At 43.9% G+C, this 22,973-nt stretch overlaps 1 protein-coding gene across 5 annotated transcripts in view; it reads left to right on the top strand.

The window, feature by feature from the left end:
* ETV6 (ETS variant transcription factor 6) overlaps positions 1–21,152 on the top strand; it is a 144,085-nt gene extending 122,933 nt beyond the window's left edge. For all 5 annotated transcript variants that reach the window (XM_074590077.1, XM_074590067.1, XM_074590046.1 and 2 more), the window contains 3 exons: positions 13,352–13,494; positions 16,291–16,391; positions 19,710–21,152. In XM_074590077.1, the coding sequence (XP_074446178.1) occupies positions 13,352–13,494; positions 16,291–16,391; positions 19,710–19,815 (350 nt within the window). In that variant the 3' untranslated portion in view covers positions 19,816–21,152. The remainder of the gene's footprint in view (positions 1–13,351; positions 13,495–16,290; positions 16,392–19,709) is intronic.
* Positions 21,153–22,973: the final 1,821 nt, after the last annotated feature.

The raw sequence follows: 22,973 nt of genomic DNA, 5'->3' as shown, positions 1-22,973 counted from the left end.
ATCTCACCAGAAATCTGTTGGTTGCCTACAGACACAGAAGTCCCTTCAAGAGGCAGTTATGGGATTATCCAACTACAATAGAGTTGGTTTTGTCCTAACTTTTATCACATAGAGGTTGGTTTAGAAACATCCAAATTAATCTAAGACATGCTGGAGTTCACCTCCCTTTTGATTCAGTCGCCTAAAACTCGCTAACACAATTCTGGGTGTTTCTTGTGAGGGAAAATATATTGCTGAGCAGGTTCCTGAGATTTCCAGTTCCCAGCGTCTTTGTTTTTCCTATACTAGCTCTCTGGGGCTGAAAGGCGTGTTCACTAATCCACAGCAAATGCTGGCTGTGAAACTTTGGGATATAGATCCCCCTTTACTCGAGCACTGCCCAGTACAGGTGGAAACCGAATAACTGCATGGGTGTGAAAGTCAGGTGCCGGAGCGCAGTGGTAGGTGCAGCAGGACTCTCCCCAGGGGCTTCCTGTGCTGTTGGAATTGGGAGCCACTAAACCCCATTAAGCTCAGGGTTTGCTCTGTGCGTGTCTGAGGCAGATCTATCCCGTTCGTACAAGCAGCTTGGAAGGGCGAGCATTGCTATTCCTCTGCAGAGCCCCACCCTGCCTACTGCTTTTGATTCTGCTCTACATTTGGTGTGTGGGGGGGGAAATCTAGAGGCAGGTGAGCCGTGAGCCTGTTGTTGTCTATTAGTGTGCTGTTCTTATCAGCTGGGTTGCCTTAGCAACTGGGCTGTATTTGACTTTATGAGCTGCCAGATTTGTTTCTTCCCCTTCAGGAGTATGAGGAAAAGCCAGATAATGTTTAAATTGTTCAGAGGCACATTGTCTACCACTGTATTGGTTTGGCCCATAAAACTATTGACTGCTGTTGGAATGAGGACAGGCAAGATTCTTACCCTGCCAAAGTCATGAAAGAGATCTACCTCCATCTCTGCTTCTGACTCGCTATCCCTCCCTTGGTGTGCCACACATCCAGAGAGTACAGGGGCGTAGCGTGAACCCCACAGATTTGTAGCAAGACACGTATAAGCGACTTCTCAATAAAAACAGTCTGACTGTCGAAACTGAAAATCCCATCCCCTACTAAGAGCACGTCAGCTATGAATGACTCACATTCTACTAAAATCTACAAAATAGCACTTACAATGGATGTAGGCTATTTGCTAGCTCTGAGCATGGGGACGTCTTTCACCCCAAAGCTCTGTAAAGATAGTAGTTTGGTTGTTTTGTGTGGGGAGAGAGGTTGGAGGGGGAACAGTACCAGGGATTCTCCTCCCCCTTTGTTTGAAAAACTTAATCACTTCTCATAAACTTGCGTGGGAGGGGAGAAGACAGGAGGAGTTAGTTGAGTGAATCTTTCACAAACAATGCTTAAAAAAACTGCTAATCAACTGAGACTTAATTTTTTCCTTTGGAGTTAAGATGGAAAGTTTCCTTTAAAGGAGGATAAGGAGAACAAACTTAGCTGATCAAGCTATTAGATTCGTAACACTAAGCACTTAGAGCTTAAACATCACAAGTCACCCCACTTCAAAACCTAGCACCTTGGTCATCAGTGTGTCTTCAACTTACCTACTAGGACCAGAGCTCCAGTGCCCGCATTGCCCACCCGCATTTGCTCCAGATGTGTTCATGTGTCATTTATGACTGTGTCAAGCTGTAGGATGATCTTTTTTTTAAACTGTTACACCAGTAACATCCTTTGTGCAAATGCAGTTACACCACATTAATTTATTTCCCTTTCTGTACAAAATAGCTGTACAGGCACAGTTACTATGCAATGCCATATGCTGGGTGGGAGGGAGGGAGGGTGGGAAAGCAGGCAAAGAAGAGTATAGTAAAGGGGGTTAAAAAACTACAACTAAGCACAACTTAGAAGTTTTGCAGCAGCTAATACTGTTAGCCATCACATAAGGGATGCAGCTTCCTCTTCCATTTGATATTTAGTGTTTGCAATACAGTAGTATCTATAGGCTCTATTGTGCTACAGTCCCTGCCCCGGAGAGTTCACTATCCAAACAGACAAGGTAAATATAAAGAAAGGGAAGGCACACAAAGGTGAAAAGTGTTTTCAAGAGTTCTAGCACTGATCAGGGTTGGAAAGAGAGAGCTGTACAGCATAGCAGAATAAAATTATGTATTACAATGTATCAGTAGACACTACCTGACCAGTCCCCCACTCAAAACCGTAGGTTAAATTTTCTTCCGGATTTTGGTGATTAGTAACACCGTTAGGTATGCTATAATGCCTCATATCTACAGGTTCCAATTTGTTTAAAAATATATTTTATCCAATTCAAAATTGGAACAACCAACACCCTGCACTACTGGTCAGTCTGGTATTTCCCTGTTTTGGTTCTTCACTAAATGTCTTATCATGACAGCAACCCAAGCTAGCCATAAACTCAAGAGGCCGGGTACATAACTTACACCCAAGCTACCTGCGGCTGCTTTTGTCTGTTGCAGCATTTAAAGCCAGTCGTAATGTTTCTGTGATACAGCCACTTCTCTGTCGATGTTGCAGTCACAACCCCCAAGCAAAAGCAAAACCTGCCCAGCTGTGCCCATCTACTACTGGGACAATAACCTGGATTCTTGGACCCAAATCAGTCTTTCTGGTCTTTTTTTTTGGGAAGGGCATGAATTGTCTACGTGTGGAAGGCAGTGAGTACAACGGTTGTTAGTAGTAAAGGTTTGAACCTAATTTCCTCATATAGTCATTTGGTGTTGGTAGGTGACTTTATTCCAGAATGACAATACTGCTTTGCAAGTAGAAACCTTCTTGTAGAAGAAAGTCACTTATGTGGACACACATGGCCACACAGACCTGCTGGGGCATTTCATGTTAGGAAATGCCTACGCCAGTCACGTTCTCTGCGTACACCAGCCCCCAAGCTAGCTGTCCATCCAGTGATGTGCATCACTGTTTCATTCATTACTATCCCCCCTTCCAAAGTTGCATCATGAGCTTCACTGTGGTGAATTCTTATCTAAACTGAAAATTATTGGTCTGTCCTCCTTTGTAGAGGTTGACTGCTGACAAACTAAGCTTTAGAGACTTAGCTTTTGGTGTGTGCTTCCTTAGGGGTATTCTGATTTTTTAAGATGGCAGCCATCATTGCTAATGCCATAGCAATTTTTTAATGCCATAGGAGCCTATCTGTGTACATGCCTGAGACTGCCAAGGCTATCTTCACCGCTGTTGTGAGGCGTGATCCCAGCAGGGTTTGACAGCATGTGGTACTGACTGGTTGGCTTTTTTGAAGCACAGACTTGTGAGGCAACTGTGACAAGACAGTCTCAGAAGCTGAAGAGTTGTAAGTTACAGCCTGGCAAGCTACAGAAAACCAAAACTGTGGTTCACTTTAGCATACTAAGTTGTAAGTGGTGGGGGTTCAATGCCTGCTTTCCAGGCAGTTGACCCTCCTTCCCCATAGGGCAGCAGTTCATACAGATAGACTGGAGCCTTGAAAGAACCTGGAAATCTTAGTATAGGCATAGCCTGTCAGTCCCATTTGGATATGACAATGATAATGTCACTGGCCTTGTTTAATCACTTGCCCTTGCAGTCATGTATGCTTTTACATTTGCAGTATATACCACATCTATTTCAAACCCCTTGTGGAAAGTCAGACTACTATAAAGAGACTGAAGTATGGATAAGAATCAAGCTCATCGAGTTCCTATTCATAGGACAAGTTTTCATTATAACCTTGAGAGTCATCTTAACATGGCATTAACAATTAATTTCAGCATGAAAGTGTGCCTTCCCTGCCAATTTAATTAATGACACTCAAGCAATAGCTGAATGGCAATGCTTGGATAGGTGGTTGCAGATTTTATGTGAAGTGTCTTGCTTTACAGCCGCCTCCATTCTTACTGCACAGTTACAGGAGCAGAAATTGCAGTCAGGGTTTCTTCTGGTCCACTCAGAAGCCAGGACTGACCAAGCCATAGCAAAGCTCAGTCATTTAGATTTCATCTTTCTCATTACTGCACTGCAGCACCTACACGCTGTGGCTAGACAGATGTACTAAGTGGGTTCAGAGTACCCTCAGCCTCCATTGGAGTCAGCAGGATGTTAAACACTTTTATAAGAAACTCGCCTGTTAATGAAAACATGCCCCTTATTTTCCCTGTATCTTGCATCCGTTCTTGAGGCTGGAGTTGTGTCGGAAATTCAGATTTTCTTCTACAAAGCAAGCTTGCATCACTTTGAACCCTCTTAGTTAAACCAGGAAATATACTGTAGTGTTGACACTACACTTCGCTGTCTTCAGAGACAGGCCTATTTAAGTCTAGTTTTAATACTAGTGGGTCAGAAGTGGCATACAAAAGTTTGCATGAGTTTGTGTTAACTCAAACGCACACCTTTAAAGTGGTAAGACTACTGTTTTCCGTCTTTGTTGAGGAGAGGGAAAGGGGAAGAAGAGAGCTGGAGTTTGTCTGTGTCTAAATTTGGAGATTTGACCCCAAGAAGGGGAGGTCACATTTCAGTTTTCTGCAAGTGGCCTCTCAGAAGTTGCGAGTTTACAGCTAATGAAGTCCCTTCAGGACTTCAGGAGAGGCTTCCTGGGAACACAGTAGGAGCCATGTGCTTCAGCCACGCTCACACCTCTCAGAGTTCTCTGGGCTTTCTAATGGAGCACAGAAGTGAGGTTCTTGGGCAGTAGTCCCCTACAGACAATTATTTTATGCTGTTGAAAAAAAAAAAACCAAAACAGAAGTCTAAACCTGAAGGGGGAACTGAGCTTGTGACAGAAGGTACTGGAGATTCTCATATTGTGGGGTCAAAATTATTACACGTGTTGGGAATACCTTTGCTGTAGTTAAGTCATTCCTGTCTTTGCCGGCTTCTCTAGAGTACAATTCAGAAGATAAAGCTTCATCTGTAATTCTTGAATTCCCATCATTAAAGTCTTTGGCCAGTTTTCTAATGTCAAAGTGGTTGTGAGGTGTTTGTACGGTGTGCACGTGAACAGGCAGAGGCTGAATTTCTTTCCGTTTTCCTAGTCATTGCCCTTCCTGAGCAGTAAAGGTGAGGAAAAGCCACAGGAGGATCAGGGGCAGGTTTCTTTAGCAAGATGAACGGATGAGTGCTTTCTACCACTGTGGTGGAGCAGGAAAAGAACAACACTTGAAGCTAATGGAGCTACTGGAAATACCTGTCTGGTGGGGTTAGGGGGATGGAGCAGAACAACAGGACAGGGAAAAAAGAAGACATTTTTTAATCCAACAGACTTTAGCTTGCAAAGTCTTCATCTATCAGACTGTCTCTGTCCCATCCTTTACATATTCTTTGTGATTTGAGTGCTCTTTTCTACAACCACATGAAGGATATGAACCTTTTGGATCCTGTTTCCCCTTACTGGTTTTTATTGCCAAAGACAGAGCTTGGCCTCGTCTTGCTGTGTTACTTTTACAACCTCACAGCACAACTGTTTGCAGCATGATAGTCTCAGGTTTCTGCTCTCCTTCTGCCTGATCTCCCACATGGCATTTGGGTACAAGACAGAAGCAACATACAACTGTTGTATTGTGCGATCTGGCAACCTCTTTCCTCAGCCCCAGCTTGAATTTACTGAGTTGAACAAACAGTTGTCTGTCAAGAGGTTTCTCCACATAGAAACATTGGCTTTACTGTACTGGCTTATCATCCTGCTTCCAACAGCAGCCAACATTCATGGAAAGAAAACTCTTATCCCTCAGTAACCTGGACATGGATTACCACAAAGGGACGAGCAGGACTGCTCCATCTCAGGATCAATGCTCCCTCAGTCCTCAGAGCCATTTAACCCCTTAATCACGAGACTTGGTTACTTTTTTATTGTAGTTTTGTCTGCTAAAATAAGTATGTCATACTCCTGAAACAAGTAACAGTATCAGCCAGCCTGATGAGCTTCAGGTAGCAGTTAGATAGCCAGAAGGTCCATTTGCCTTGTCCAGAAAGCTGTTGCACCGTATAGGATGTGGTTAAAATGCAATTAGAGCTCATCTCCATGGCAAGCATAAACCAAGTCAGGAATTAGGAGTTGTCTCCCAGTCATCTCTTTTATTTTCCGTACAAGTGAACAGCCATTAACCTTTGTGATTCCTTGGTTCTGGCTACAGTTTAAACAAATCCAGATGCCCCAAAGTAACTTTGTCTTCTGAGAGACTTATTGACCTTCTCCACCAAGGAGGATGATCACAGACAGCAGGCTGAAGGTCCACGGGACCTTCTGGGACTCTCCCTCTTTCCTCCCCATCCTCACCTGCTCTCTGCCAGTGTAGGCTTGCCACCTTCTTTGTGCTGGCATTAGCATTCACTAGATCTTCCTGCACGCACGTTCAGCTCTCAAATAGCAGAAAGTCGGCTGATGTTTTTTTGTAGGGTTTGTTTTCTTCAGTTTAAGTGATTTAAGTCGGTTCACGGAGAAATCTAACAACAGAGCAGCACGAGGCAAGGAGGATAAAATGGAGATCAGGACCTTCTTCTTGCAGCAGCTATGGCCAGCTGAAGTTCACCAGCTCATCATTTCGATATCGTGAGCATCACCACGTTAGCTATCCTAACCACACTCTGGGTGTCCTTACTACAACCAGAGTACCAGAGAACTTCTAGAGAAGTTCTGTTCATTAGTCTCAGCTGTGAACAGCCATTGTTTGCTTCACTGTGAACAAATGCAGTTGAAGCTCCAACCACCTTGTAAAATAAAGGGGCCTGAGCTTGGGAGAACTCTTCAGCTGGTAGAAATCACAGAACCATTTAAGTCAAATGATATCATGCTGGAGAAATTTTAGGCTAACCTACTCAGCAAGGGGTAAGGCCTCAGCTGATGTCAGAGGGAGTATGACAACGTTACTTTGGCATGATCTCTTCCTCTGTGAAGCCATGTTAGTTTCCAAGTCAGTCATCAGCCAGACCGAATGCATTTTATATAATGATCTTCAGTGCAAGATGTGGGTGGGTCTCGCAAAACATCTCTGTGGTTAAGAGAGGATTTTGGTAGTTGTTACATGAAGAAGGCCAGCCCTGCTTCTGTGCCACGGGCCTCACTTAAACAACAGGGGTCTCAGACGCAGTGTGTGTTTTAGGAAATGTTGCAGTGCAGGGGAATGTTGTATTCTGAACAAAAGAGGTCTTTAGCATGTACACGCCTATGCTGTTAACTGCATTATTTAGTCTAAGGGAGCACAGATAAAAGACCTCTCACTACCGCAACATCAAGACTACCTTGGCCAAGTGATACTAGAGAAGCCATTTGTAATGGCTGGACAAGTGTCAAAATACTAGGAACCTAAGATCCATAATGTTTAATTTATAGATCATTCTGAAATGGTATTTCAGTTCCAAGGGACGTGTATTACTACCATGTAGCCATTAGGAAGTATTTATATGCCAGTGTTCTTTAGGTGTATATTTAGAAGACTGTGCCTATAGATTTAAAGGATACTTGAAATGAAGAATCTGTAACATGTGCTTCCACTCACACAGTGTCTATTTGACTGTCACGAGGGATTCTTAATGACAATATTACAGTCTCCCCTTTTTTGTAACGTTATCCAAGCAGTGCTGTAAGTGTGGGCAGTAAACAGAACTTTTCAGCCAGAGAAGCGAAATTGAGTTTTACCATCCAAGAAGGAGTGGCTGAGGTTTGGGCACTTCTGCCTCATAAAAGGAGGGGTCAAAAATAGAGTGAGGAGGCAAGACTGCTGCTATCGGTGGGGTTTAAAGCCAGCAATTGCTGTTTACAGAAGAGATTTCTTTCTACTCCTCAAAGCCCAACCACTCTGTCTCCTCTCCCCTACCCTCTCCAGAGCTGTGCAGCTGCCTGTTTTTCTTGTGCCAACCAGCAGCCAGCAGACTGAGCGGGGAGGCAGCCCCCAAGGCTTCACTCTAGCTGTGCCCACCTCGGGACTGTACAATGCATGGCTGTTATTAGCAGGAGTGTGAAACTGTTTCCTTGTGCACATGTAGGGCAGCGCTTATGGGGGACATTTTGAGAGCCAGCTCAGTACTCTACACCTGATCGCTACCTTGTGCCTAACTATGAAAATCCCTCTAGAAGCATTAACTGCAGGAAGAAAGTTGTAGCCGCGCCTCTCCATTTGCAGGCACAGTTTGCCCTAATTTCCAGCTAATTATGTAGTTCGCTCTTGCCCAGTAGTACAGCTGAGAAAATGGTGGGACACGGAAATGCGTGCCACATTGCTGGGAGCCGTTCACCACCTTCCCACTTCGGCTGGGGTGTTTGATACTGCATCGCCTTAAAGCCTCTCAGTCCCAGCTCTCTCCACAGCTAAATGCCTTTACCTTCAGATTGTACGAAGTTCATCCATCTGAGTTCACTTTTAAAAAAAAGTACATGGGTGTGTTAGGGGGAAATGATGTTTCCTTGTGCTACAGAGATGTAGTTACTTTCTAAGTAAGCTTATTTTAGCCAAAAGGCAGGAAATTGCAGCATGCCCAAACAATTTATGTACCAGCCCCAACTCGACTCAACTCCCCTATTGAATCTCCCACACTTGTAAGCTTGCTGGGCCTCAGCAACACCCCTGTGCTTTCTCGCCATTGCTCACTAGCCAACACACACCCTGTGGAGAGTCCCCCTCCATGTGACTGCTCCTTTGGAGGCCTTCTGACAGCCAAGGAAGTGATGTAGTCTTCATGGACTCATTCACACCATCCAGACTTTCCTCAAACAAGTGATTTACACTTACAAAACAACCATCCACATAAAAGTCCCTCTGTTCATTTCTCCATCCTTCCTGAAAATACACGTTAACAGTTTTGACCTTCCTGGGGGATGTGACTTTCTGTATTGTCTTTACCAGCCTTTTGTGGAGGTGTCTCTTTTCCCAGTGGAGAAGCTCCTTTTAATAGCATTTTCTAGCATTGCCTCTTCTTGGGTTTTCACCAGTTTCATCAGCTGCAGTTTGCTCCAGATGGGCTCTACTATACTCCGAATTCATTACACTCGCTAAGAGTGATCAGGTGGTCTTTGACCTGTAGTCTGTATTGTCCTATTAAAGATGGCCTCTACTGGCCTAATAATGGTAGATTATTTAGTGTCTCCTCCTGTCAGTCAGGGAGACCCCTACAGAACCTCATAGTTTTTTACTGTGCAGTCTGTGGAGAGAGATACCCAGGGTGTAAATCATTTGTGATTAAAAACCAAAAAAAAACCTCAGAGTGCCTATGCTCAGGATCCTAAAGGTCTCCCATGTGAAACTTGAAAGAAGACAAACTGATTTAGGTACTCTGCAAACAGAGCTCATACATTTAACTAAATTGCGCTGCCAAGCATCAGCTAGTCCACAATAGCTGACAGTGTGCATAGCTTTGACAGTGTCATAGCTTTCTGCACAGGTGAGAGCAAATGCAGCGAGCCTAAATCTTTTCTACGGGTGTTTAAAGCTAATGCTTTTTATTTCCTCTTTGCAGTGGCTTGAGACAGAGTGGCCACAGTTGCCTTGATGCATGCCAGCTCATTAAATTATTGCAACTCAGTCATATATGTAAATTTGCTGATAGACAAGTTTTAAGTGGTTGTTGGAGCCAAGCAGAACTTTCAAGAATTTTCAATTTTCTTGTTGAACCAAACAGATTTAGAGGTCTAAGATACTTGGGTGGTTGGGGTTTTTTTTTTGCAAATTCCACCAGCCTACTAAATACCTCTGCAAGTCTGAGCAGCTCAGTCAGTTTAGAATATGGGATGGGGCCCTTGATCACTTGGGACTTTTCTTGTGAAGATCTCAAGATGCAGATTGAGTTCTTCTCATTTGAGGAATATTTATATTCAAGCTTAGCCTGAATCCATTCTAAAAAGTAGGTGAACAACAAAAAACAAATCTGCACTTGAATCCTACCTCATCTCAGAGTTTGAAGCTCTGTTGTTAGTCCAATAATTTGCCACTCAGACATCTTGGGCTGAATGTTTTTGTGCTTTCTTGTTTTTGCGAAGGAGGAGGGCACTGTGTGTGTGTGAAGTAACGATAGCCAATGGAAAATAACCAAAGCTATTAGATTCGACTAGGATTTACTTGCTAGCCACGCTGAGGTGAATGTGCAGCCCTGGCACAGTGCAATGCACATTGCATGTGCAATTCCAGTCAGGTGTCAAGGAGTCATCAGCTCCATGAAACTCTTCCAGGGGCCACTGTAGAGAGGATCTTAGGGGTCTGCCATCCCCATCGGTAAGAGTTCTGTTTATACACTTGGACATTTTCTAGAGCAGTTAATGGCAGTACACAACTGATTAAAAGTCACATTACATATGGCAAATAATGAGGTGAAAATAAAGTTTAGGGTAAATCATATCTCTGCAGAACTCTGAATATTAGCTATGAGTTACTGTAGTCAAAGGGTGTCTGCCCAGGGCTGCACATTCAAGAATATGACAGAGCCTGACATTGACCTGCCTCTGCGGGAGCGCCATCCCTGCAGCAGACCCCAAGGTGGGGCTGCTCCTTCCAGGACTAGCAGTAGTGGCACCAGCAAAACCAAATGACTGAAATTGGGATGCCGAATTCCTGCATCACTCTCCCGATGGGGCCATATGTCAACCAACCACCTCAGCAAACTTGCAGCACAGTCCAAAAGTGCTGGTTCAACAACTGACCCACACATCCTTCCTCTTTTCCCTCAGGTTTCTAATATATTCCTACCTTGGTCCCAAAGTGTCTCTTAGTTCCTCGATGAATATTGTCTAAGTCAGTGTTTTCTGATTTGAAACTGCTCCCGCCAAGACAGACCTCTCTTACAGATGGGGGCGGGGGCAGCCTGAGCCCACCACAGGTGTTTAGCCCAGTACTGACCACTGATGGTGGTGGTGAATGGATTCACTGGGTGACCTAGACAATCACATCACCTTTACAGTGATTTTAATGAAGGACTGGACAGAAAGAAACCATGGAGATCTTTGAGAAATGCTGGTCCATACCAGTGAATTCAGCATGAATTGTTGACATAGACTATGCAGGTTTTGTTGTTAAAGTTATCACAGATTATACAGGTTGATGGAAAAAAAAAAGGTAGTTTTTGGAATGCAGTGGTATTACCTACTCTGATGAACTGATAAAATATGCCCTGGGGAGTCAGATCTAGACTAATAGAAGGAAAAGGAAATAAAAAAAAAAGACAGTTAAAGGTTTTGTTGGCTTTTTTTTTTTTTTAATTAAGATTCTTGACTAACAATTCATTTTCTGTACAACCTTTAATTGAAAGAGTTTGGGAATGAATTGCACGTGTGTCAAGGAACCCCTTACATGGGCCTTACTACCCTATTATCTGAGCACCTCCCACATTATTAAAAGGCACAAACCAGTAGAGCAATATAATCTCCCTTCCTTTCTTCCTTATAAATGAAGTCTAGAAAAGAAGGATTTTTTCTAATATGTGCGTGTCTAAGAGACTAAGAGTGTGTGTGTGTGTGTCTGAAAAATTATTGATGGAAGGGTGATGGAAGAACTGGGGTTTGTGAATTTGTGAGAGGAAAGATGACAGAAATTGAAGTGTTAGTCTGAGACGTTTAATTTCATGGTCTTCTACAGACCACCCTGCGTAGTCCAGGGGAAGTCACTTGTGCCCAGAGCCGCACAAGGGGATCGCTACAGCAGTGTTCGGCATTGCAGCGTTTCATTGCAGCCAGCTACCCGCTTGGTATCTGCTATGTATGCGACTTGGGGTGGGGGGACAGGGAAAGGAAGGCTTATCCGCATCCCTGTGCCAAGAAGGGACCCATCTAGGCAAATGCATGCCGAGGAGAATTATTTTCTGTCCTGGTCCCAGCGGCAGGTACCTTATTCTGCTTGAGAGAGAGGAAGCTATCACTGAACAACATTTGTATCCATGAATGAAAAAAATGGAAATTGGTTTCATTTTTTTAAATTAAAACACAGAAAAATGTCAAATGGGAATGGACATTTTTTTCTGTGAAAAATGTTAATGAAAATAAGGTTTTTCCAACCAAAAAAGCTGACTGCCTCTTTCCTTTCACATTCCTCCTCTTGTAGATGTCACAGATGAGGTGACCATTGGGGAAGCTACAATTTTTGCCAGATGCCATCTCTTCAAAATGCACTGTTTTGTTCTCGGTAGGGCTGGCAGGGAGAGTATAGTAAGGGCACTGGCAAACTAAACTCTGGTTTTAGAGACAGTACAGGTTTCAGAGATACTCTTTACAGTTTGAAAATGGGAAATACCATCAATAGTATCTCTAACCATTTCAGGTGTGCTCATTAAATGTGTTACTCATATCCCTTTTCAAAAAGCATTTCATATTTTTATACTGAACATGTCATCATCCCCATTGTAACACATACCAAACCCAGACAGACAGGAATAGAAAGACGGGCTGACAAGAATCCATTTTAGCACCTAGAAGCTAGATGTCTTTGGTTCCCTGCCCTTCAACCACCCTAACAAGCCATCTCTCAGAGATTGGTTTTGCTTTCAGAGTCAAATGCAACGACACGGCCCATCTTAGTGATCTGGATGGTTGAGCTATAAAAACTCCGTTGTTTCTGACAGCAGCAGAACCCCCAGCTCTGTGCAATTCGCTTTCCATATTCCGTAGTTGCCAGTTATTATGCCGTGCTGCGCACACACACGCTCACTGCAAGCAGGAAGTAGGAGCAGCTCTGCTCTTGGCTTCCCCAGTCTCAAGAGACTGCCATGAAACTGAAAAACACTAAACTAAAACCTAAGTATCTGTTAGACCTTTAATTAGCGACCTAAGGAGTGTTTGCCAGGAGGAAATTTGAATTCAATTATCCAAATAGAAAGTATTTAACCTCTCAGTTGCACTCAAGTAATTATAATACTTGGGGTTTTTTTCAGGAACCTTAAAAAATAAAACAAAAAGCAAATTTGAAAATGATAAAGGTGTCAATTTTATATCACATGGTGTATGTAAAGGAAAGGTGTGACATTGCCCAGGCTTTAGACCCCTCATGTTAGCACAGGAAGGGGCAGCCTCAAGCAGGGAGAGCAGGTTGCAGGGTTCTTGCTTTCCCCACTGAAACAGCCAGCAACAGTGTCAGGGCCAACAGTGGTGGGTTTATGTGCATCAGAACAGTAATAAAAACACAACTAAGATCAGCAGGTCATCTCACACAGCTCTTAGTGTGATAAAGATGCTCAGTCAGTGTCAGAAGGACCAGGACGCATCAGAAGAAGCTCTATATTGCAGTATATTTTGCAAACATCAGTCGATACCAACCAAGCCGTTTGCATTTCACATTGCAGCAGCTGTTTCAGCCCTCATCCCAACTGTCCTTTCACTACACATCCACCCAAAAGTTTCCAGAATTAATCACAAGGTAAAAAAGTCAATATTTTCTTGCTCCTCTCTTCACAGACTGTAGGTTGCTTTGGGATTATGTTTATCAGCTGCTTTCTGACAGCCGGTACGAAAATTTCATCCGATGGGAAGATAAGGAATCCAAAATATTTCGGATAGTGGATCCCAACGGGCTGGCCCGGCTGTGGGGAAACCACAAGGTAAGGAAGCAATGCAATTTTCCTCCTATGGCACTTCACCTCTTGTAACATCACAGGATTCACTTATAAACAGGGGAAAAAGGAAGAAAGCCTGTGCATATAAACTGCTGCTGGAAAGCTGTAATCTTTCATTCTACGCACATTAGAAGTATAAATCATCCAGCCTCAAGCACTAAAACCTATCCTTCATATAGAGAACCTGTTGGTTTGGTTTAAAGGCATTTAGTTATAAAAGCATTTAATTATAAAATTAGGAGGAGCGCAAGAATTAACGGTCCTTCTCTCTCAAGGCATCTCATTTCTTCACGAAACCTGATGCTAAGGGTGTTCTGGTTAGATGTGGTTTACAAGGAGCTGTATGCCACTTCTCGGCAGGATCTTTCTATCTGTGTTCCTGTTTGCACCAACATTCAGCTTTCACACGCTGTCCTGTGACAGACACCAAATGCTGCAGGATTATGTATTTCCTTTTAAGAGGGTGATTCTGCTTTGTTCTCTGGAAAGCAGTTACTGATTTTTGCAGTCTGGGTCTGAGTATGTATAGATATATCTATATGAGTGTATGCATATGAGTATATTCATATGAGTATATGAGCAGTCAGCATGGATTTACATAGGGGAACTCATGCTTGACCACCCTGACATCCATCTATGATTAAATGATTAGCTTGGTGGATGCAGGGAGAACAGTGGATGTAGCTTACCTTGACTTTAGAAAGGCTTTTGAGACCGTCTGTCACGGACAAACTAATGAAGTATGACCTAGACAAGAATACGGTGAGGTAGACGGAAGACTGGCTGAACTACCGAGCTGAAAAGGTTGTAATCAACGGCACAAAATACAGTCACTAGTCATGTTGCCCTGGGGATTGATTCTGGAGCCAATACCGTTTAACGTGTTCATTAGTGACCTGGGTGATGGGATGGAGCGCACCCTCAGCAAGTTCTCAGACAATACAAAAAGTGGGAGGAGTGGCTGACAGACCAGAGGGTTGTGCTGCCATCCAGAGGGACCTGGACATGGTGGAGAAATGGGCTAATGGTAATTTCATGAAACTTACCAAGGGGCAATGTAAAGTTCCCCGCCTGGGGAAGAATGACCTTAGGAGGTGTGTCACTTGACATTTCCCCTTGTTAGGTTTCATGAGACCCCAGGTGTGAGACTGTTTTACTAGGAAAGTGGTCACACACTGGAGCAGGTTGCCCAGAGGAGGCGCTGGAGTTTCCATTCTTGGAGATGTTCAAAACCCAACTGGACACAGTCCTGAGCAACCACCTCTGGTTGACCATCCTTTGAGCAGAGGAACTGGACTAGGTGATCTCCAGAGATGCCTTCCAACCTCAACTATTCCGTGATTCTGTATATGAGTATACATAGCCTATAATCTTGATAAGGTCAAGATTTTCTCATGTGACTCAGGGCTTACAAGAACAAGATCTGTCTTTGAGGTCTTGGGCTGCAACACATGGAGTGGAGAGTTCTGCCCTTCCCCCCACCTCCATGCTAATAATCAGGCCTTGTCGTCGTGTCTCATGCTGGGTGTCTGAAACTGAAGCTATTTCAGACCACTAGCCACTTGGGAAATGCAGTGGCCTTTTAGCACGTAAGAAATGGAAAAAGCACACATGCTGTTTCAGGGGGCTTCCCAATGAGCGGAATCTAGATTTTGCAGGGAAAACATTGTCATTGCTAGTGTTTAATTGCCACAGGAGCTCTTTAAATAGCCTCCCTTGGCAGGGCGGTTGCTGTCAGGGCAAGCAGAGGAGATCCGCTCTTAGGGGGCATTGTAGACAGGTGGATCAGTCTCACTTAATGAAGCCAGGTCAACGCTACAGACTTCTGCCTGATCTTGGACTGACAGAGCTGTGCCAAGCCAAACTCCTCTAACATGGAGACTCACAGAGCAAAAGCATGCTTCTACTAGTTTGGCATGTTTTGCCCATGGCAAGGCGGCTGCTTAATACTCGTGCAAACACAGCTTTGCCAGTATAGTTGTCTTTCTGCTGGAAGTTTCTTTGCCAGCATAGTAACCAGTGCTCCTTGTACCAGAAAAACACTCTTCATGCAGACGTAGCCTAAGGGAGTGATCCTTCTACCCCACGTCAGAGCTGCCCACATACAGCTCTGCCAGTGCCCATCACTTCTGCCTCGTGATACTCAGCTTCAGCAGGGCCATACCTCAGTCACCACGCAGTGCTCTGGATATGGCCTTTGAGGTTAGAAGCTCCCAAAATGAAGGGGAAGCTCCATCGTAGAAGCAGATATACCACCTAATGGGGTTCTTGATTTAGACCTGTATAACAAGGGGAGAAACAGGCTCTCAGTCTCCACTATGCTCTGTAAGCATTAACTAGTTAATGGAGGGGAATGCCAGAGGAACAGCACTCTTAACAGGGGTTGCTGACAGATTCAGTCATTAGCCACCATTCTTACCTTTTTACAAAAGGCGGTTTCGTTAAGAACAGGCCTGTCACATCCCACTTGGCATGAGTGTCTCCCTCCAGCTAATGTCTCCCTTTGTGGCTGATGAAACCTTTTGTTCTTTGTGATCCAAGAAACTGTAGAAAACCCTCATTTTGAATTTTTGTTGGACTTACTTGCTTAAATTGCCCTGAATGAAAAGAGACCCATAAAAATTTGGGTCCTGCAACCAGCAGAAGAGTGGAACATGTAATTTCTTGAACTGACTTGGTTACTTCAGCTAGCTTTGATAGTTCTGCAACTCCTTTTGGGGCTTAGGAAGGTTTTAATGAATCATCTCACCACATTTTTCCTTTTTCTTTTGAAAAAAACAGAACAGAACAAATATGACTTATGAGAAAATGTCCAGAGCCCTACGCCACTACTACAAACTAAATATTATCCGGAAGGAGCCAGGACAAAGGCTTTTGTTCAGGTAATTTTTTTCTTTTCTTTGCCATTCCTTTCTACAGACAATTAGTTTTTGAAGATGGAGGATGGAATTGTGTGTGGGATACTTCATTGCCACAGCTATAACACAGGTGACAATGGGCATATATTTGTAAAAGTTGTCTAGACCAGTGCTTCCCAGCTTCCAAGGCAACTGCACCAATTTACAAAAATACAGGCCTGTTTCAATGATCAGTGGAGTCAACAGAAGCCTTTTCAATTGCTTCAAGCAGGCTGCACCATTGTTTAAGACCTTAGCTAAATGATTCATGATCTCAGCCAAAGTACTGGAAAACCCACTCCAAATTCACTTCTCAGACACAGCTGCTGGTGAAAGCCAGGCAGGGATCAGGCATTTCCTCGAGTGCATCAGCATCACAGGAGAGAAGTGCTGATGACCGTGCCTTCAGCAGTGCTGACTTCAAGAAGAGAGGGACCTGCAAGAGCTGTTAGTAAAAGCTAACGCATCGGATTGGGTGATACAACCAAGAATTTAGGAAATAGTGCTTGAAACAGCATTAAAGCGGGGAGTTACTTGTCTGAACTTGAGTGCGGCTGGCAGAGGGTGACAGCACTCCAGTTCTCTTCAGACAAGACCGGCGAATCCTAGTGCGTATGTCTGCCCCACAGAGCACTGAACTCGGACCAAAGACTGCTTTGATGTCAGTGGTCTGGATCTAGTAATGTGCTTAGAAATTATATCAATAGGAAGGCAGTCTTGGAGTTTGTTTTCTTAAATAGCTAACAGAACTGCATTAGCACTCAAACTATCTACAGCTGAAAAGGTTTCTGTGGAACGTCTTGTTTATGTCAGCTCTTAGAAGGAGACTTAGGCGGGGGAAGGAGAGTGAAGGGAAGAAGGAATCACAGCCAAAATCGACTGTGTGATTTTAATTTTTTTTGCGTAAAGTTAAAACAAAGCTGCTCCATCAGCAGCAGTTCCAAGGAAGGCAGGCTGGATTGTGATGGCCTTGTGTGAAGACTGTGCTGCCCCGGGGGAATTCTGTGATGCCGAACAGTGAATGTGCTTATCTTGGAGCCTCTCCTTTGGTGGAGGCACAAACAAAACAGGAGTCCATCTCTTCTCAACCAGGCTGCCTATTTTCTCAAAACTGTAGAAACTTTATGCCCTTGGAGACCTCAGTTCCTCTGTCAGACTTGCACAAAATTGACCAACAGATTCAAAGGTCACCAGGGAGCATAAAACATGAGCATATAAACCTCATTTCCTTCGGAAACTGGAAAAAAAAACAACAAAGCATTTTTTGCACAATTCCCAATAAAAACTTATTGATGTTGTTTTCTTAGACCTATTTATATCTGAAAAGAACAGCTGCAAAAAATCAAGCCATTAATGTGCCTTTCTTGGCTATTTCTCACAAGCACAGAAATAATAGGAAATAAGACTTTATAAGTAACGTGCAGGCAGTTGTCATCTGCAGATATCTGTACGGAGGTTTAAGTAAAATGGAGTCAGAGAAGGGATTTCTAATAGGTTGCCTGAGTGTCTTCTGCAACAAAAGAGGTCACAGATATTTCTTTATTAGCTTGTATTTCTGGGTTGGTTTTTTAAAATTTAATCAAATGCTATTACAAATACCCATGCTGTTAGTTCCTTGACATGACTTAAAACACAGAGCAGAAAGAATACCCGAAGTACTGTGGTACCATTCACATCAGCCCATTTCCCACGTCGTTTAGGAAACAGATCAGACGGAAGGTAGGGAGGGCAGTGGGATCACTCTCTGTTTTGATTTCATCCTCACGCAAGGTCAACAAGACAAGCACAGGGTTTAAATCAGGGCACAGTCTGGCCCGTAGGCTTTGGTGTGTTTTCCCCGTGTAGCCTGGGACTGATTCACTGCTTCTGTATGCTAGTTTTTCAGCACCGCAACACCATTTAGATCAGCAGCGTTCTTCCAGCATACAAATGGGAGTGACACAGCAGTGAGTCACAGCCTTTTTTTTTTTTTTTCCCCTAAATGCATATGTGCACATGATTTCCAAAATTAGAAGGGATGGCAAAAGGTTAGTTCCAGGCTGTGCTGTGCGTTTGCTGAGAGACTTCACATTTTTCAGAAGGAGAGCCCTCAGCTTTATAACCTCAGAGGCAGAAGAGGAGGCAAGTCTTGCCCATTAGCTTCAGCAGTGATTTTTCTGGGTCAGTGATAGTAATGAGGCCCCTGTCAGTTGGTTTTGTTTTCACTGGGGCAAGAATACTGAGCATATCATCAACCTGAAATAAAATCAGCTCCTCTGATTAACACATTTTGTACTGCTGAATGTTAGCCAGTACATCGTTAATGAAAGACTGTGAAATTTTGTATCACTTCCAGCATAAACATCTTTCATCGTAATTTCTCCAGAAGTACTTATGAGTTAGGAAAGTGATTTGTGTTTAAACTAGAATGTCATCCTTTTGGTGCCGCTCTCTCTTCCTACGCCATTAAATCCAGAAAGAAAAAGCAGAGCTTTTCCGTGCTATCTCTGTGCAGTAGGACGCAAAAGCATCCTGGCAAAGATCAAGACTGCAGACTTGATCTGCAGGCTGGTGGATGTCCTTTCCCATTTCCTACTCCTGCCATGCCTCCCCAGAGGCAGTTTCTGTTTCTAGCCCCCTGCAGACTTACTGCATCAAGACATTAGTGCTGGGAGCCATGGCATTCATTTACGGAGGATGCTGCTTCATTACAATTACGCTTGCTACAATCACACAGGAAGAGACTGTCTTTGCTTACAGTTCCCTCCCCAAAAGCTTTTTCTTTCAGGGCTTTTTCCATTTCCCAGAACTTGTTGTGACTTGGTCCTTGTTTTTTTCCACCACCGTTCCTTTAGTGTTTCATGTTCCTCTTCACTCACCTAACGCACAAGCCTGCACAAACCAGTAGCTCTCTGCTTCCGCACACCTTGCAAGTGCTTTTGCTTTGAAATGTGCTGGCCATAAAGGTCTTCAATGTGCCTGTCACCAGACACCATAAATGACTGTCCCTGTGGCATCTTACACAACAACAGCAAACAATATGAGGGAGAAGAAGTAAATATCATGGAAAAGGCTATGGGGTTTAGTTGTTCAAATTTGGACTTTCAAGGAGGAGGGGTAAATGCCTGGGAGTTTTTTTGGTTTCTTTTCAAGGTATGGAGGAGGGAAGACACCAGTAGGCTGAGGAGAAGCTGGGAAATACTAAGGCATTGGGAGGATACAGGAAAGATGATCTGGGGAACTGTAAAGCTCAGGGCCCTCAACGTCTTGATGAAGGTAAAAGCTGAGACTACTGGGAAATCAGCTTGTTTCTCTGTTTTGCAGATTCATGAAGACCCCAGATGAGATTATGAGTGGCCGAACAGACCGCCTCGAGCACCTTGAATCCCAGGAACTGGATGAACAAATATACCAAGAAGATGAGTGCTGAAGGGAACTGGTGCACCGCCTCTGTGGGTCCATGGCAGAAACATCTGCCCGGATGGCCGGCACACTTTGGGAAGGGAAGCAACAACACAGAAGCAGTACTTGGGGTCGCCGCTTAGCTGAAGACCACGCAGGACCTGAAGCACCTTAACAAAACAAACTAACAGGCAGAAGTGGTGCTGGCAGAAAAGTAAAGGGGAGAAAGCTTGGACTTATGCACTACTTCACTGTTCCTACAAAGTCTCCCTTGAGTTCTTTCTTTCTTTTTGGTTTGTTTCAGTTTTGGGGGTTTTTTGTTGTTTTTTTTCCCTAATAAACATGCAGTTTGACTTCCCTTATCTCACATAGGACAAGACGTCAGATTATGCTTTTTTTTTTTTTTTGGAAGGCTTTCCTATGGAAATAGAGCGCTTTTATTTTCTGTGCAAGTCTCATGTCATAACACCGCATAAAACAATAGCAACACAGAAGGGATTTGCTCAAGGGTTCCAGTTTGCTCGGATCAATTTAACATGTGCTGCCACTGGGAAATGTGTTGAAGCTCCCGAAAGAATTTGCCACGCATACCTGTCAAATGAAGAGGAGTCACCCTTCACGTGTGGGGTGGGATATCAGCCCAGCATAGTTTGGGCTCACAACGAGTCCTGCGAGTGGCCATTAACTGCTGGAATATGGACCAAAACCAATCACCTAAGTGCTCCGGGGAGGAGAAAAATAAATGTGACAAACCTCTGCAACAGACTGATGTTGACGTTTTCCCTCCCTCTAGCAAAGAAGTGATAGAATGGAGCGGGAGGGAGGGGTGGTGGGGACAAATATATATATATGTGTGTGTGTGTAGAGAGAGAAATGTTTCACATACATATATATATATATATACACGTAACCCACACAATATATCCACAATGCAGAATTTCAGCTCAAAGCCTTCTATAAAAAAGCAAAGGCTGAAGCATCTGTAATTACAAAAGGGAGGGGTATTTTTCATACCTGCTAGCAATTTTGGGGTGAAAGGTGAAGGACTGTTCCTTACATCGTAGGGAGAAAGCAAAAGGAACCCATCGCATGGTTTGTATTACTGAGAAACCTCTCCGGGATCATTTTGTGCTGCTGGAGAGGTAGATGATTCACCAATCTGAAAACTGATGGTAGAGAACTAGAGACCAAATAGCTATACTTATATCTTGTAATTGATTTTGGCTTTGTTTTGGGATTTGTTTTTTTTTATGCCTCCCACTACCCTCCCCCCCCACCCCACCCCCGAGCTCTGCCATCAAGGGAGCTTCTCTCAGCTTGCCTGTTTTTAACATGATTTAAAAGACAAGAAAAAAAGAAACCCTACAGCTGTCTTGCTTTCTTGGGTTTTGGTTTTGTTCTGGTTGCAAGGTGCCCCATTTTTTACACCCCCGATTTGGTTTGCTGCACTGAGGGCGCTTTGCGTGAGGCGAAGAGCTCTGCCTGGTTGGTCGCAGGAAGCTCAGCAGTCCTTGATGCCCCAATACAAGAGAAATTACTGGCCTTTTTCATTTCACGTTGCTTGGACCGCCATGTCAGGAAAGTCTGTGGTGTTCAGGTGTCCAGCAGTCCATCATCAGTGGTCCTTTTAATGGAAGGAAAATCTAGCAGCAGAAATGATGCTTGCAAAGAGAGAAGTTTCTCTCCTGCACAGAGAAACTGTGCAGGAATCACATGGTGTCTGGAAGAAAGCACGTCCTCTTTTATGGGAACACGCATACTAGAAATGTCAAAAATCAGCGGGCTAATCTAATCCATTTCAACCAAAAAACAAGGTACATTCCCATGATAGAGCTTTTATCGGCTATTAAACCAACACAACATTTGATCTCGCCACATATTTAACAAGAGGGTTAATCTATCCAGGAAAAAATGGCACTCGGCAATGAATAGTGTCCCCTATGTTTAAACAGAGATAGTCCAATCTCACAAAAGACTTAATACTGAGTCACAGGTCGTAGAAGGAACAGCTTTGTTAAGGAGGCAGATAGGCATCATACAAAGAGGGGAGATTTTTCAGAGCCAGTATCTGATGAGGAACGACAGGACGTACATCTCTCCCTAAGCTTTTCCCAGCCACATTTTTTTGTTAAATCATACTCAATGTGTTACAAGCCCCAGCACACCACGTACTTGACGTTTTCTGCCTCGAAAGAAAAGACAAGACACAAGAGCGTGTATCAGAAAGATGAGCAGACACCCTGTCACCTGTCTCTGCCGTGACTCTGAAGTCCTTGGAGCTCAGGAGGTGTGAGATTGGGCAACACCGGGAGACTTCAGTGGTCGCAGATCTGAAACCAAAGGTCCCTTGAAACCAAGGGGCCAGGGAGTTACTCTGCTCTGTCACCCTGCTCAAGGGCACCCAGGCTGCGGCCATGGCTTAGGAGCTGGGGTGAAGAGGGTGTGGTGAAGAGGTGAATATGAATGACAGATGAAGTGTGATCAGAAGTATCAATGTAAAGAAAGGCTCTTGCTGGTTTCCCGTGTTTCTTAGGGTGTTCAGTGGTAGAAAGAAACCAAGTTAGTGCAGAGAGTGATTCATATCCTTTACTGCTCTGGCTCTGACAACTGCATAACTGCATCATTTTCATTTGCCTGCTGCAGCTACTGTTACAAGATGGTGAGGAGGAGAAAAAAAAAAGACAACAGGGACCTTCTATATAAAGTGCTCTGCTGAGCCACAGGTTTTTGTCATGGTCAAGGTGCACACTGCAAAATAGAAAGAACGAGAGACAATCCACCAGTATAAGCCGATATGCTCACTGTGTATACTAGCAAACAAGGTTTGTCCTCAGCACTGGGTAAGACAGGAGAAAGCAAAGAATCTTGAAATCACACATATTGTCCCGTAGGGAAATTTTGTAGAGGAAATGTTCACCTTTACCAAAAATGCAATCACTTTCACCTGCAGCATCTAAGTCAAAGGGGAAAAAAATACTTGGTGGCTGTTGGAAACTCTTCCAGTTCACATGTATAGGACATCTTAAGGCAACTTCTCCACCACCACAACGATAGAGAAGAAGTTCTCTCAAGGCTGGTGCTAGTTGGAATGAAAATAGCCTTTGAACTTGGAGCAGGCCAATCCCATAGAGGCCCTTGCTGGCTGGTGCTGTCGCCTGCCCTCCGGCCAGTCTTGCCTGACGCAGC

Source organism: Larus michahellis, chromosome 1, assembly GCF_964199755.1.
Source record: "Larus michahellis chromosome 1, bLarMic1.1, whole genome shotgun sequence".
In the NCBI taxonomy this organism is placed as follows: Eukaryota; Metazoa; Chordata; class Aves; order Charadriiformes; family Laridae; genus Larus; species Larus michahellis.
This window is presented reverse-complemented; position numbering and strand designations above follow the sequence as displayed.